Below are 15,625 nucleotides of genomic sequence, written 5' to 3'. Positions count from 1 at the left end.
ATTTTGCTTCGAGATGCACGTCACGTTAAGGTTGAATTAAGCTTGTTTACATTTACTAGTCTAACAAAAGGTAAGAGTTTGAATAATTGCAATTTGATATAGTAATTTATATATTCACTTAAATCAAGATGAATATAAAAAAAGTGTGTATTTTTAACCGGCAAAATCACGTTCATCCGAAATTCTTTGTTTGATCGGAAAATGTATGGAAAGCCTATTTAACATTGATAAGTTATAAGAATCTCCCTCGTTTTACAATCAATAAAATCTTTGAAATTCAAACACAAGGTTAATAACTACAAAAGGAAGGTTGGGATTGATTTGGGTGTTTACGGCATAGGGGATAAAATGGGGCTCATATAAGCATTTTTCTGTTTCCAGTATATAAATCTCTCTAAAATTATACCACAAGTTTCCATACCAGAAAGGAAGTGATGGCCCAAAATAAGGGACCAAAAAAGGGTGGAAACAGGGGTGCCCTGGTTAATGGTGGTTAATGGACAATTACTTGTTTAGGTAAAATTTGGATTTAATTTACCTCGCTTACACTGCTTATAAATTATTACATGGGTTATTATGTTTACGAACTTCATTAGGAATTTGAATTGAGATTTTAACCATATCTTTTATAAAATGCGGTTTAACCGTTTCTGAGTTTAAGGGTTTATTCAATAAAAAGGGTGGATTTTCAAGTTTTCGGACAATTACGAAAAGCAATTTCACCATTTTGCAAGAAAGATTAGTGATTAATTTATTTCCAGCAAAATGAGCTCCCTTTTAATTATTATCAGTGTTAGACTATATGTTCCAAATTTACGGGGGGGGGGGGGGGGGGGGGGGTTATTACAAAAGGGGGGATTTTCCAGTTTTTGGACAATAACTCAACAATTTTTTCAGATTTGATTTGTGGCACTTTGGTAGATAGTTTATTACTATTGCTGTCAGTTTCCTTTTGATTTCTTTAAATCTTATAGATTTTATGTTTTTGAGTTTTAAGATTTTATTTATAACAAGAACTATCTTTAAAAAAGATATCCGACGTACAATGACGTATTTAAATTTGAGTATATGTTTAAAACTGTCATTTCGATAGACGATTCAAATAACGTTTTCTCTGTTTGTGTTCAGTATTCTCGGTCCTCGTATCATTCTGTTATATTCACCAAAACCCCGTCGAAATCTCACATGCGAAGGTGCGTTCTAAAATTCATGTACGTTCGTACAACAAATTTTACATTGAAAATTATATGATTGTCCCGAATAAACAACTGTCATGGATGCAAAGAGCTATTGAAGAAACAATCATTTTAATAAAAATATAAATCTTTGTAAGATCTAGTTCAAATATTTATAGTTTTTCACTTGCTTTCCATCACGATATAATAAACGAGACGTTTTTTCGAACACAACCAAATCACCCACCATGACAGCATTTTGTCTAATCACAGAAAGGATTTTCGAGCATGCGTATTCTGTTGCCATAGTTAAGCGTCCTTAAGTTCAAAGGACACAAACAGAAACTATACCGACTACGTCGGAAAAAGGGGTGAATTTCACGTTTTCGTACAATATCCTCAAAGTGCTAAAAACGGTTGTCATTAGACTTTGATGACAGATTCATATCTATTAAGATAACCTCCATTTAGTTACTATTGTTTTTTTTCTATAAACTGATATAACATATTGAGAAATTATTGAACTTTATCGAAATAGTGACGGACGTATCATGCGCTCATGGCACAGTTGTTTGCATGTTTCCATTGAATATTTGTATAAGTTAATTGTATACATTTATTTCCCGTACCTGAGGGAAATATGAAGATTTATTCACCCAAGAAAAACATATTTCATCAGGGCATCGACCGAGGGCAATATGACACTTCGAGGGTGAAAAAATCTTTATATCTCCCGAATCCAAGCGAAATGAATGTTTTATTCTATACTGTCTATACTTTTTTTAACTTAACTTCTGAATATAAAATTAACATAGTTATTTTCTTTTTCGTTTTGTTTTATAACTAAAGACATCGCACACAATGATAATCAGTACCGATTTAAAGTACATTTATTATTCAATCTTTTCTATTTGTTTTAAGATTTGAAATAAGTTTTCGTCGCACAAGGCAATCCCGACGTTCAGAGAGGAATATTCCATGTATTTATTAACTAAGTAAATAATATACACTTAAATTTTATCATTTTAAGGTTGGCTGAGTGGACAAGAAGAAAAGATAAAATCGTGGAAATATAGCATTCTTCGTTACAATCCCTGTTATTCTAACCTGCCGAGACAATTCTAAGATGTTTCACATTGGTCGTAGTGGACAGGAAAGGGCGGGAAAAGATAGATTTTTGGAAATGGAGAATAAAGAGATTTTAACAGTTGTCCAACCAACAGACAATTTAGCGACGTTCCATGGTGGACAGGACAAGACAGACCCTGAACAACTTACAGACAACTTAGAGATTGTCCACGGTGGACAGGACAAGACAGAAACAAAAATGCTTTCTGATACTGAAAATAAACTTACAGTCATTCCTCTTGATAAGACTAGTACAAACCAACTGATGAACAGGGATGGGTTATCAGAAACGAAAAATAAAGAGATTTTAACAGGTATCTCCCCTGACGACAAACCTACAGACAATTTAGAGACAATCAACGGTGGACAGGACAAGACAGAAAAAAAGAGTCGCATTATAAAACCTAAAGGTAATGAACGTTTTAAATGTGGAATGTGTGGTGTGGATTTCAGTAAAAATAAATACCTACAGCAACACATGGGGATACATACTGTTGATAAACCTTATAAATGTGACGTTTGTGGCTCAGTATTTCGTATGTCAAATCTCTTACAAAAACACACAAGAACACATACTGGTGATAAACCATACAAATGTGATATATGTGATAAGGCATTTAGACAGAGTTCTCACATGCGGACCCACATGAGAACACATACAGGTGATAAACCGTGTAAAATGTGTAAATGTGATGTATGTGAAAAGGAATTTAGTCAGCGTCCTGACTTAACGAGACATATGAGAACACATACTGGTGATAGACCTCATCAATGTGAAATATGTGATAAAACGTTCACTAGGAAGGAACACTTACGACTACACATGAGAATACATACTGGCGATCTACCATTTGCGTGTAATGTATGTGGTAGAGGTTTTAATTATAAAATCGACGTTGAACGACACGCAAGCAGGCATTCTAAATGTGTTGAAAGACCTTATAAATGTGATATTTGTGAAAAAGATTTTATTCTGAAACATAACTTACAGAATCACATGAGAATACATACAGGCGAGAACCCATATGAATGTGAAACATGTGGTCAAACATTTAGCCTTTCAATTTTATATGCCAGACATATGACAAAGCATAATAATAAGAAGGACACATTAGTTTAGTTCAAAATAAGCAAAATCAGGGATGTCAAGGCTGCCATTCATGCCATTCTTACCTATATTTCTAAGGGAGGAAACTCTGAACAAATTACCTTTTGTATGGCCTTATCTGACAAGTCGTATTAAACATTATATTATATATTTGATATATATAGTGTTTAATAAATAGGAAATTATCATTTAACTTTGATGGTAGGGGTTTATGCCAGCCTTTTTCGCTAAAATATAATGCCAGCCTTTTTCGTTAAAATATAATGCCAGCCTTTTACCATGTTTACGCTAAAATATAATGCCAGCCTTTTTCGTTAAAATATATTCTGATTAATGTTTTCGTTATTAAAATTAATGATAAATTCTTAAAAAAAATATATTAAAGCTTGCGTGCTTCGAAATTAATTTATAAAGGAAATAAAAGAATGACACTGACCACCAACCGTCGAAGTTAAAATCGTCGTTTCCTTCGAAAAAGACGCATATAACTGACACTAAGGTACACGCACGAATTGACATTTTTTAGACACAAAAGAGAGGGTCAAAAGATCCCAGAGTGACAGTCAAACTCATAGATCGAAAACAAACTAACAACGCAATGGCTTACGAATAAAAGGCAAACAGACAAACAATAGTATACACGACACAACACTGAAAACTAAAGAAGAACCATCATGAGCCCACCAAAAACTGGGGGTGACCTCACGTGTTCTGGAAGGGTAAGCCGATCCTGCTCCACATGTATGTGGCACCCGTCGTGTTGCTCATGTTCGGACGAACCCGACATATTATACATGTTATAAAATAGAGAAAATACACACACCCGAATTACCACTCGGAGACAGTATAATATAGAGCACATACACACACCCGAATTACCTCTCGGAGACAGTATATAATAGAGCACATACACACACCCGAAATAGCACTCGGAGACAGTATAAAATAGATCACATAAACTCACAAGAATTACCACTCGGAGACAGTATAAAATAGAGCACATACACACATCCGAATTACCACTCGGAGACAGTATAAAATAGAGCACATACACACACCCGAATTACCACTCGGAGACAGTATAAAATAGAGCACATACACACACCCGAATTACCTCTCGGAGACAGTATATAATAGAGCACATACACACAGCCGAATTACCACGCGGAGACAGTATAAGATAGAGCACATACACACACCTGAATTACCACTCAGAGACAGTATAAGATAGATCACATCAACTCAACAGAATTACCACTCGGAGACAGTATAAAATATAGCACATACACACACCCGAATTACCACTCGGAGACAGTATAAAATAGAGCACATACAAATTTACACACACCCTAATTACCACTCGGAGACAGTATAAAATAGAGCACATACACACACCTGAATTACCACTCGGAGACAGTATAAAATAGAGAACATACACATACCAGAATTACCACTCGGAGACAGTATAAAATAGAGAACATAGACATACCAGAATTACCACTCGGAGACAGTATAAAATAGAGAACATAGACATACCAGAATTACCACTCGGAGACAGTATAAAATAGAGCACATACACACACCCGAATTAGCACTCGGAGACAGTATAAAATAGAGAAAATAGACATACCAGAATTACACTCGGAGACAGTATAAAATAGAGAACATAGACATACCAGAATTACCACTCGGAGACAGTATTAAATAGAGAACATAGACATACCAGAATTACCACTCGGAGACGGTATGAAATAGAGAACATAGACATACCAGAATAACCACTCGGAGACAGTATAAAATAGAGAACATTGACATACCAGAATTACCACTCGGAGACAGTATAAAATAGAGCACATACACACACCCGAATTAGCACTCGGAGACAGTTTTAAAATAGAGAACATAGACATACCAGAATTACCACTCGGAGACAGTATAAAATAGAGAACATAGACATACCAGAATTACCACTCGGAGACAGTATAAAATAGAGCACATACACACACCCGAATTACCACTCGGAGACAGTATAAAATAGAGAACATAGACATACCAGAATTACCACTCGGAGACAGTATAAAATAGAGCACATACACACACCCGAATTACCACTCGGAGACAGTATAAAATAGAGAACATAGACATACCAGAATTACCACTCGGAGACAGTATAAAATAGAGCACATACACATACCCGAATTACCACTCGGAGACAGTATAAAATAGAGAACATAGACATACCAGAATTACCACTCGGAGACAGTATAAAATAGAGAACATAAACATACCAGAATTACCACTCGGAGACAGTATAAAATAGAGCACATACACACACCCGAAATACCTCTCGGAGACAGTATATAATAGAGCACATACATACAGCCGAATTACCACGCGGAGACAGTATAAGATAGAGCACATACACACACCTGAATTACCACTCAGAGACAGTATAAGATAGATCACATAAACTCACCAGAATTACCACTCGGAGACAGTATAAAATAGAGCACATACACACACCCGAATTACCACTTGGAGACAGTATACAATAGAAGACACACACATCCGAATTACTACTTGGAGACAGTATAAGATAGAGCACATACACATACCCGAATTACCACTTGGAGACAGTATAAGATAGAGCACATAAACACACCCGAATTACCTCTCGGAGACAGTATAAGATAGAGCACATACACACACTCGAATTACAACTCGGAGACAGTATAAAATAGAGCAATTATAAACACCCGAATTACCACTCGGAAACAGTATCAGATAGAGGACATACACACATCCCAATAACCACTTGGAGACAGTAGAAGATAGATCACATGCACATCCGAATTACTACTTCGAGACAGTAGAAGATGAATCACATTCACACATCCGAATTACCACTTGCAGACAGTATAAGATAGAGCACATACACACCCGAATTACAACTCGGATACAGTATAAGATAGAGCACATACACATACCCAAATTACCTCTCGGAGACAGTATAAGATAGAGCACATACACACACTTGAATAACAACTCGGAGACAGTATAAGATAGAGCACATACACAAACCCGAATTACCTCTCGGAGACAGTATAAGATAGAGCACAAACACACACTCGAATTACAACTCGGAGACAGTATAAGATAGAGCACATACACATACCCGAATTACCTCTCGGAGACAGTATAAGATAGATCACATACTCACTCCCGAATTACCACTTTGAGGCAGTATAAGATAGAGCACAAAAACACATCCGAATTACCTCCTCGGAGACAGTATAAGATAGAGCACATACACACACTCGAATTACAACTCGGAGACAGTATAAGATAGAGCACATACACCCACCCGAATTATCACTCAGAGACAGTATAAGATAGAGCACATAAACATACCCAAATTACCACTTGAATATAGTGTAAGATACAGCACATACACACATCCGAATTACCACTCGGAGACAGTATAATATAGAGCACATACACACACCTGAATTACCACTTGGATATAGTGTAAGATACAGCACATACACAAATCCGAATTACCACTCGGAGACAGTATATAATAGAACACATACACACACTCGAATTACCACTCAGATACAGCATAACATAAAACACATACACACATTCGAATTACCACTCGAAGACAGTATAAGATAGAGCACATACACTCACCCGAATTACCACTCTGAGACAGTTTAAGATAGAGCACATTTACACCCCCGAATTATCACTTCAAGAGAGTATAAGATAGAGCACATACACACACCGGAATTACCACTCGGAGACAGTATATAACAGAGCACATAACACTCCCGAATTAACACTCGGAGACCGTATGAAATAGAACACATACACACACCGAATTACCACTCGAAGACATAAGATAGAGCACATAAATACATCCGAACTATCACTCGGAGACAGTATAAGATAGATCAAATAAACACACTGTGAACATCCTCTCGAAGATAGAGCACATACACACATCCGAAATACCACTCGGACAGAGTAAAAGATAGTGCACATAAACACACCTGAACTACCTCTTGAAAACAGTATAAGATAGAGCACTTAACCACATCTGGATGATCACTCGATGATAGTAGAAGAAAGAGCACATAAACACACTCAAAATAACACTCGGAGACAGTATAAGATAGAGCAAATACACACATCCGAACTAACACTCGGATACAGTTAAAGATAGAGGACACATACACACCCGAATAATCACTCACAGACAGTATATGATAGAGCACATACACACACCCGAATTACCTCTCGGAGACAGTATAAGATAGAGCACATACACACACCCGAATTACCACTTGGAGACAGTATACAATAGAAGACACACACACCCGAATTACTACTTGGAGACAGTATAAGATAGAGCACATACACATACCCGAATTACCGCTTGGAGACAGTATAAGATAGAGCACATACACATACCCGAATTACCACTTGGAGACAGTATAAGATAGAGCACATACACATACCCGAATTACCACTCGGAGACAGTATAAGATAGAGCACATACACACACCCGAATTACCTCTCGGAGACAGTATATAATAGAGCACATACACACAGCCGAATTACCACGCGGGGACAGTATAAGATAGAGCACATACACACACCTGAATTACCACTCAGAGACAGTATAAGATAGATCACATAAACTCACCAGAATTACCACTCGGAGACAGTATAAAATAGAGCACATACACACACCCGAATTACCACTCGGAGACAGTATGTAATAAAGCACATACACACACCCGAATTAGCACTCGGAGATAGTATAAAATAGAGCACATACAAATTTACACACACCCGAATTACCACTCGGAGACAGTATAAAATAGAGCAAATACACACAACCGAATTAGCACTCGGAGACAGTATAAAATAGAGCACATACAAATTTAAACACACCCTAATTACCACTCGGAGACAGTATAAAATAGAGCACATACACACACCCGAATTAGCACTCGGAGACAGTATAAAATAGAGAACATAGACATACCAGAATTTACCACTCGGAGACAGTGTAAAATAGAGAACATAGACATACCAGAATTACCACTCGGAGACAGTATAAAATAGAGAACATAGACATACCAGAATTACCACTCGGAGACAGTATAAAATAGAGCACATACACACACCCGAATTAGCACTCGGAGACAGTATAAAATAGAGAACATAGACATACCAGAATTACCACTCGGAGACAGTATAAAATAGAGAACATAGACATACCAGAATTACCACTCGGAGACAGTATAAAATAGAGCACATACACACACCCGAATTAGCACTCGGAGACAGTATAAAATAGAGAACATAGACATACCAGAATTACAACTCGGAGACAGTATAAAATAGAGAACATAGACATACCATAATTACCACTCGGAGACAGTATAAAATAGAGCACATACACACACCCGAATTAGCACTCGGAGACAGTATAAAATAGAGAACATAGACATACCAGAATTACCACTCGGAGACAGTATAAAATAGAGAACATAGACATACCAGAATTACCACTCGGAGACAGTATAAAATAGAGAACATAGACATACCAGAATTACCACTCGGAGACAGTATAAAATAGAGAACATAGACATACCAGAATTACCACTCGGAGACAGTATAAAATAGAGAACATAGACATACCAGAATTACCACTCGGAGACAGTATAAAATAGAGCACATACACATACCTGAATTACCACTTGGATATAGTGTAAGATACAGCACTTAACCACATCTGGATGATCACTCGGAGATAGTAGTAGAGAGAGCACAGTCATAAACACACTCAAAATAACACTCGGAGACAGTATAATATAGAGCAAATACACACATCCGAATTAACACGCGGATACAGTTAAAGATAGAGGACACATACACACCCGAATAATCACTCACAGACAGTATATGATAGAGCACATACACACACCCGAATTACCACGTGGAGACAGTATACAATAGAAGACACACACACCCGAATTACTACTTGGAGACAGTATAAGATAGAGCACATAAACACACCCGAATTACCTCTCGGAGACAGTATAAGACAGAGCACATACACACACTCGAATTACAACTCGGAGACAGTATAAGATAGAGCAATTATAAACACCCGAATCACCACTCGGAAACAGTATCAGATAGAGGACATACACACACATCCCAATAACCACTTGGAGACAGTAGAAGATAGATCACATGCACATCCGAATTACTACTTCGAGACAGTAGAAGATGAATCACATTCACACATCCGAATTACCACTTGGAGACAGTATAAGATAGAGCACATACACACCTGAATTACAACTCGGATACAGTATAAGATAGAGCACATACACATACCCAAATTACCTCTCGGAGACAGTATACGATAAAGCACATATACATCCGAATTACAACTCGGATACAGTATAAGATAGAGCACATACACATACCCAAATTACCTCTCGCAGACAGTATACGATAAAGCACATATACATCCGAATTACCACTCGGAGACAGTATAAGATAGAGCACATACACACACTTGCAATTGAATAACAACTCGGAGACAGTATAAGATAGAGCACATACACAAACCCGAATTACCTCTCGGAGACAGTATAAGATAGAGCACATACACACACTCGAATTACAACTCGGAGACAGTATAAGATAGAGCACATACACATACCCGAATTACCTCTCGGAGACAGTATAAGATAGATCACATACTCACTCCCGAATTACCACTTTGAGGCAGTATAAGATAGAGCACAAAAACACATCCGAATTACCTCCTCGGAGACAGTATAAGATAGAGCACATACACACACTCGAATTACAACTCGGAGACAGTATAAGATATAGCACATACACCCACCCGAATTATCACTCAGAGACAGTATAAGATAGAGCACATAAACATACCCAAATTACCATTTGAATATAGTGTAAGATACAGCACATACATACATCCGAATTACCACTCGGAGACAGTATAATATAGAGCACATACACACACCTGAATTACCACTTGGATATAGTGTAAGATACAGCACATACACAAATCCGAATTACCACTCGGAGACAGTATATAATAGAACACATACACACACTCGAATTACCACTCAGATACAGCATAACATAAAACACATACACACATTCGAATTACCACTCGAAGACAGTATAAGATAGAGCACATACACTCACCCGAATTACCACTCTGAGACAGTTTAAGATAGAGCACATTTACACCCCCGAATTATCACTTCAAGAGAGTATAAGATAGAGCACATACACACACCGGAATTACCACTCGGAGACAGTATATAACAGAGCACATAACACTCCCGAATTAACACTCGGAGACCGTATGAAATAGAACACATACACACATCCGAAATACCACTCGGACAGAGTAAAAGATAGTGCACATAAACACACCTGAACTACCTCTTGAAAACAGTATAAGATAGAGCACTTAACCACATCTGGATGATCACTCGATGATAGTAGAAGAAAGAGCACATAAACACACTCAAAATAACACTCGGAGACAGTATAAGATAGAGCAAATACACACATCCGAACTAACACTCGGATACAGTTAAAGATAGAGGACACATACACACCCGAATAATCACTCACAGACAGTATATGATAGAGCACATACACACACCCGAATTACCTCTCGGAGACAGTATAAGATAGAGCACATACACACACCCGAATTACCACTTGGAGACAGTATACAATAGAAGACACACACACCCGAATTACTACTTGGAGACAGTATAAGATAGAGCACAAACACATACCCGAATTACCGCTTGGAGACAGTATAAGATAGAGCACATACACATACCCGAATTACCACTTGGAGACAGTATAAGATAGAGCACATACACATACCCGAATTACCACTCGGAGACAGTATAAGATAGAGCACATACACACACCCGAATTACCTCTCGGAGACAGTATATAATAGAGCACATACACACAGCCGAATTACCACGCGGGGACAGTATAAGATAGAGCACATACACACACCTGAATTACCACTCAGAGACAGTATAAGATAGATCACATAAACTCACCAGAATTACCACTCGGAGACAGTATAAAATAGAGCACATACACACACCCGAATTACCACTCGGAGACAGTATGTAATAAAGCACATACACACACCCGAATTAGCACTCGGAGATAGTATAAAATTGAGCACATACAAATTTACACACACCCGAATTACCACTCGGAGACAGTATAAAATAGAGCAAATACACACAACCGAATTAGCACTCGGAGACAGTATAAAATAGAGCACATACAAATTTAAACACACCCTAATTACCACTCGGAGACAGTATAAAATAGAGCACATACACACACCCGAATTAGCACTCGGAGACAGTATAAAATAGAGAACATAGACATACCAGAATTTACCACTCGGAGACAGTGTAAAATAGAGAACATAGACATACCAGAATTACCACTCGGAGACAGTATAAAATAGAGAACATAGACATACCAGAATTACCACTCGGAGACAGTATAAAATAGAGCACATACACACACCCGAATTAGCACTCGGAGACAGTATAAAATAGAGAACATAGACATACCAGAATTACCACTCGGAGACAGTATAAAATAGAGAACATAGACATACCAGAATTACCACTCGGAGACAGTATAAAATAGAGCACATACACACACCCGAATTAGCACTCGGAGACAGTATAAAATAGAGAACATAGACATACCAGAATTACAACTCGGAGACAGTATAAAATAGAGAACATAGACATACCATAATTACCACTCGGAGACAGTATAAAATAGAGCACATACACACACCCGAATTAGCACTCGGAGACAGTATAAAATAGAGAACATAGACATACCAGAATTACCACTCGGAGACAGTATAAAATAGAGAACATAGACATACCAGAATTACCACTCGGAGACAGTATAAAATAGAGAACATAGACATACCAGAATTACCACTCGGAGACAGTATAAAATAGAGAACATAGACATACCAGAATTACCACTCGGAGACAGTATAAAATAGAGAACATAGACATACCAGAATTACCACTCGGAGACAGTATAAAATAGAGCACATACACATACCTGAATTACCACTTGGATATAGTGTAAGATACAGCACTTAACCACATCTGGATGATCACTCGGAGATAGTAGTAGAGAGAGCACAGTCATAAACACACTCAAAATAACACTCGGAGACAGTATAATATAGAGCAAATACACACATCCGAATTAACACGCGGATACAGTTAAAGATAGAGGACACATACACACCCGAATAATCACTCACAGACAGTATATGATAGAGCACATACACACACCCGAATTACCACGTGGAGACAGTATACAATAGAAGACACACACACCCGAATTACTACTTGGAGACAGTATAAGATAGAGCACATAAACACACCCGAATTACCTCTCGGAGACAGTATAAGACAGAGCACATACACACACTCGAATTACAACTCGGAGACAGTATAAGATAGAGCAATTATAAACACCCGAATCACCACTCGGAAACAGTATCAGATAGAGGACATACACACACATCCCAATAACCACTTGGAGACAGTAGAAGATAGATCACATGCACATCCGAATTACTACTTCGAGACAGTAGAAGATGAATCACATTCACACATCCGAATTACCACTTGGAGACAGTATAAGATAGAGCACATACACACCTGAATTACAACTCGGATACAGTATAAGATAGAGCACATACACATACCCAAATTACCTCTCGGAGACAGTATACGATAAAGCACATATACATCCGAATTACAACTCGGATACAGTATAAGATAGAGCACATACACATACCCAAATTACCTCTCGCAGACAGTATACGATAAAGCACATATACATCCGAATTACCACTCGGAGACAGTATAAGATAGAGCACATACACACACTTGCAATTGAATAACAACTCGGAGACAGTATAAGATAGAGCACATACACAAACCCGAATTACCTCTCGGAGACAGTATAAGATAGAGCACATACACACACTCGAATTACAACTCGGAGACAGTATAAGATAGAGCACATACACATACCCGAATTACCTCTCGGAGACAGTATAAGATAGATCACATACTCACTCCCGAATTACCACTTTGAGGCAGTATAAGATAGAGCACAAAAACACATCCGAATTACCTCCTCGGAGACAGTATAAGATAGAGCACATACACACACTCGAATTACAACTCGGAGACAGTATAAGATATAGCACATACACCCACCCGAATTATCACTCAGAGACAGTATAAGATAGAGCACATAAACATACCCAAATTACCATTTGAATATAGTGTAAGATACAGCACATACATACATCCGAATTACCACTCGGAGACAGTATAATATAGAGCACATACACACACCTGAATTACCACTTGGATATAGTGTAAGATACAGCACATACACAAATCCGAATTACCACTCGGAGACAGTATATAATAGAACACATACACACACTCGAATTACCACTCAGATACAGCATAACATAAAACACATACACACATTCGAATTACCACTCGAAGACAGTATAAGATAGAGCACATACACTCACCCGAATTACCACTCTGAGACAGTTTAAGATAGAGCACATTTACACCCCCGAATTATCACTTCAAGAGAGTATAAGATAGAGCACATACACACACCGGAATTACCACTCGGAGACAGTATATAACAGAGCACATAACACTCCCGAATTAACACTCGGAGACCGTATGAAATAGAACACATACACACACCGAATTACCACTCGAAGACATAAGATAGAGCACATAAACACATCCGAACTATCACTCGGAGACAGTATAAGATAGATCAAATAAACACACTGTGAACATCCTCTCGAAGACAGTATAAGATAGAGCACATACACACATCCGAAATACCACTCGGACAGAGTAAAAGATAGAGCACATAAACACACATGAACTACCTCTTGAAAACAGTATAAGATAGAGCACTTAACCACATCTGGATGATCACTCGATGATAGTAGAAGAAAGAGCACATAAACACACTCAAAATAACACTCGGAGACAGTATAAGATAGAGCAAATACACACATCCGAACTAACACTCGGATACAGTTAAAGCTAGAGGACACATACACACCCGAATAATCACTCACAGACAGTATATGATAGAGCACATACACACATCCGAATTAACACTCGGATACAGTTAAAGATAGAGGACACATACACACCCGAATAATCACTCACAGACAGTATATGATAGAGCACATACACACATCCGAATTAACACTCGGATACAGTTAAAGATAGAGGACACATACACACCCGAATAATCACTCACAGACAGTATATGATAGAGCACATACACACACCCGAATTACCTCTCGGAGACAGTATAAGATAGAGCACATACACACACCCGAATTACCACTTGGAGACAGTATACAATAGAAGACACACACACCCGAATTACTATATGGAGACAGTATAAGATAGAGCACATACACATACCCGAATTACCACTTGGAGACAGTATAAGATAGAGCACATACACATACCCGAATTACCACTTGGAGACAGTATAAGATAGAGCACATACAAAAACCCGAATTACCACTCGGAGACAGTATAAGATAGAGCACATACACACCCGAATTACCACTCGGAGACAGTATAAAACAGAGCACATACACACACTCGAATTACAACTCGGAGATAGTATAAGATAGAGCACAAACATTACCAAGACATTCTTTACCACTTGTATTACCAACACCAATCATTTCCCTGGTCTTATATGCATCGTTCATCAGTTGGTCCGTACTAGTCTGATCAAGAGGGATGATTGTTAGTATATTTTTCGTTTCAGTATCAGAAATAATATTTGGTTCTGTCTTGTCCTGTGCGCCGTGGAACTTCTTTAAAATTCCTGAAGGTTGTTCATAAGATATTTCAGTATCAGAAACCATATTTGGTTCTGTCTTGTCCTGTCCGCAATGGAACGTCTTTAAAATGTCTGAAGGTTTTTGAAAGTTCATCAAGTGTTGACATTTTGTCAAATATCATAATAACCT

The 15,625-nt window shown here is 37.9% G+C and overlaps 1 protein-coding gene across 1 annotated transcript; it reads left to right on the top strand.

The window, feature by feature from the left end:
- On the top strand, positions 1-3,729 carry LOC134719818 (zinc finger protein 501-like). The gene is made up of 2 exons (XM_063582770.1): positions 1-70; positions 2,206-3,729. The coding sequence occupies exon 2, from the start codon at positions 2,302-2,304 to the stop codon at positions 3,421-3,423; it is 1,122 nt and encodes a 373-aa protein (XP_063438840.1). The 5' UTR covers positions 1-70; positions 2,206-2,301; the 3' UTR covers positions 3,424-3,729.
- Positions 3,730-15,625: the final 11,896 nt, after the last annotated feature.

Source organism: Mytilus trossulus, chromosome 5 (assembly GCF_036588685.1).
Source record: "Mytilus trossulus isolate FHL-02 chromosome 5, PNRI_Mtr1.1.1.hap1, whole genome shotgun sequence".
Taxonomy (NCBI): Eukaryota; Metazoa; Mollusca; class Bivalvia; order Mytilida; family Mytilidae; genus Mytilus; species Mytilus trossulus.
This window is presented reverse-complemented; position numbering and strand designations above follow the sequence as displayed.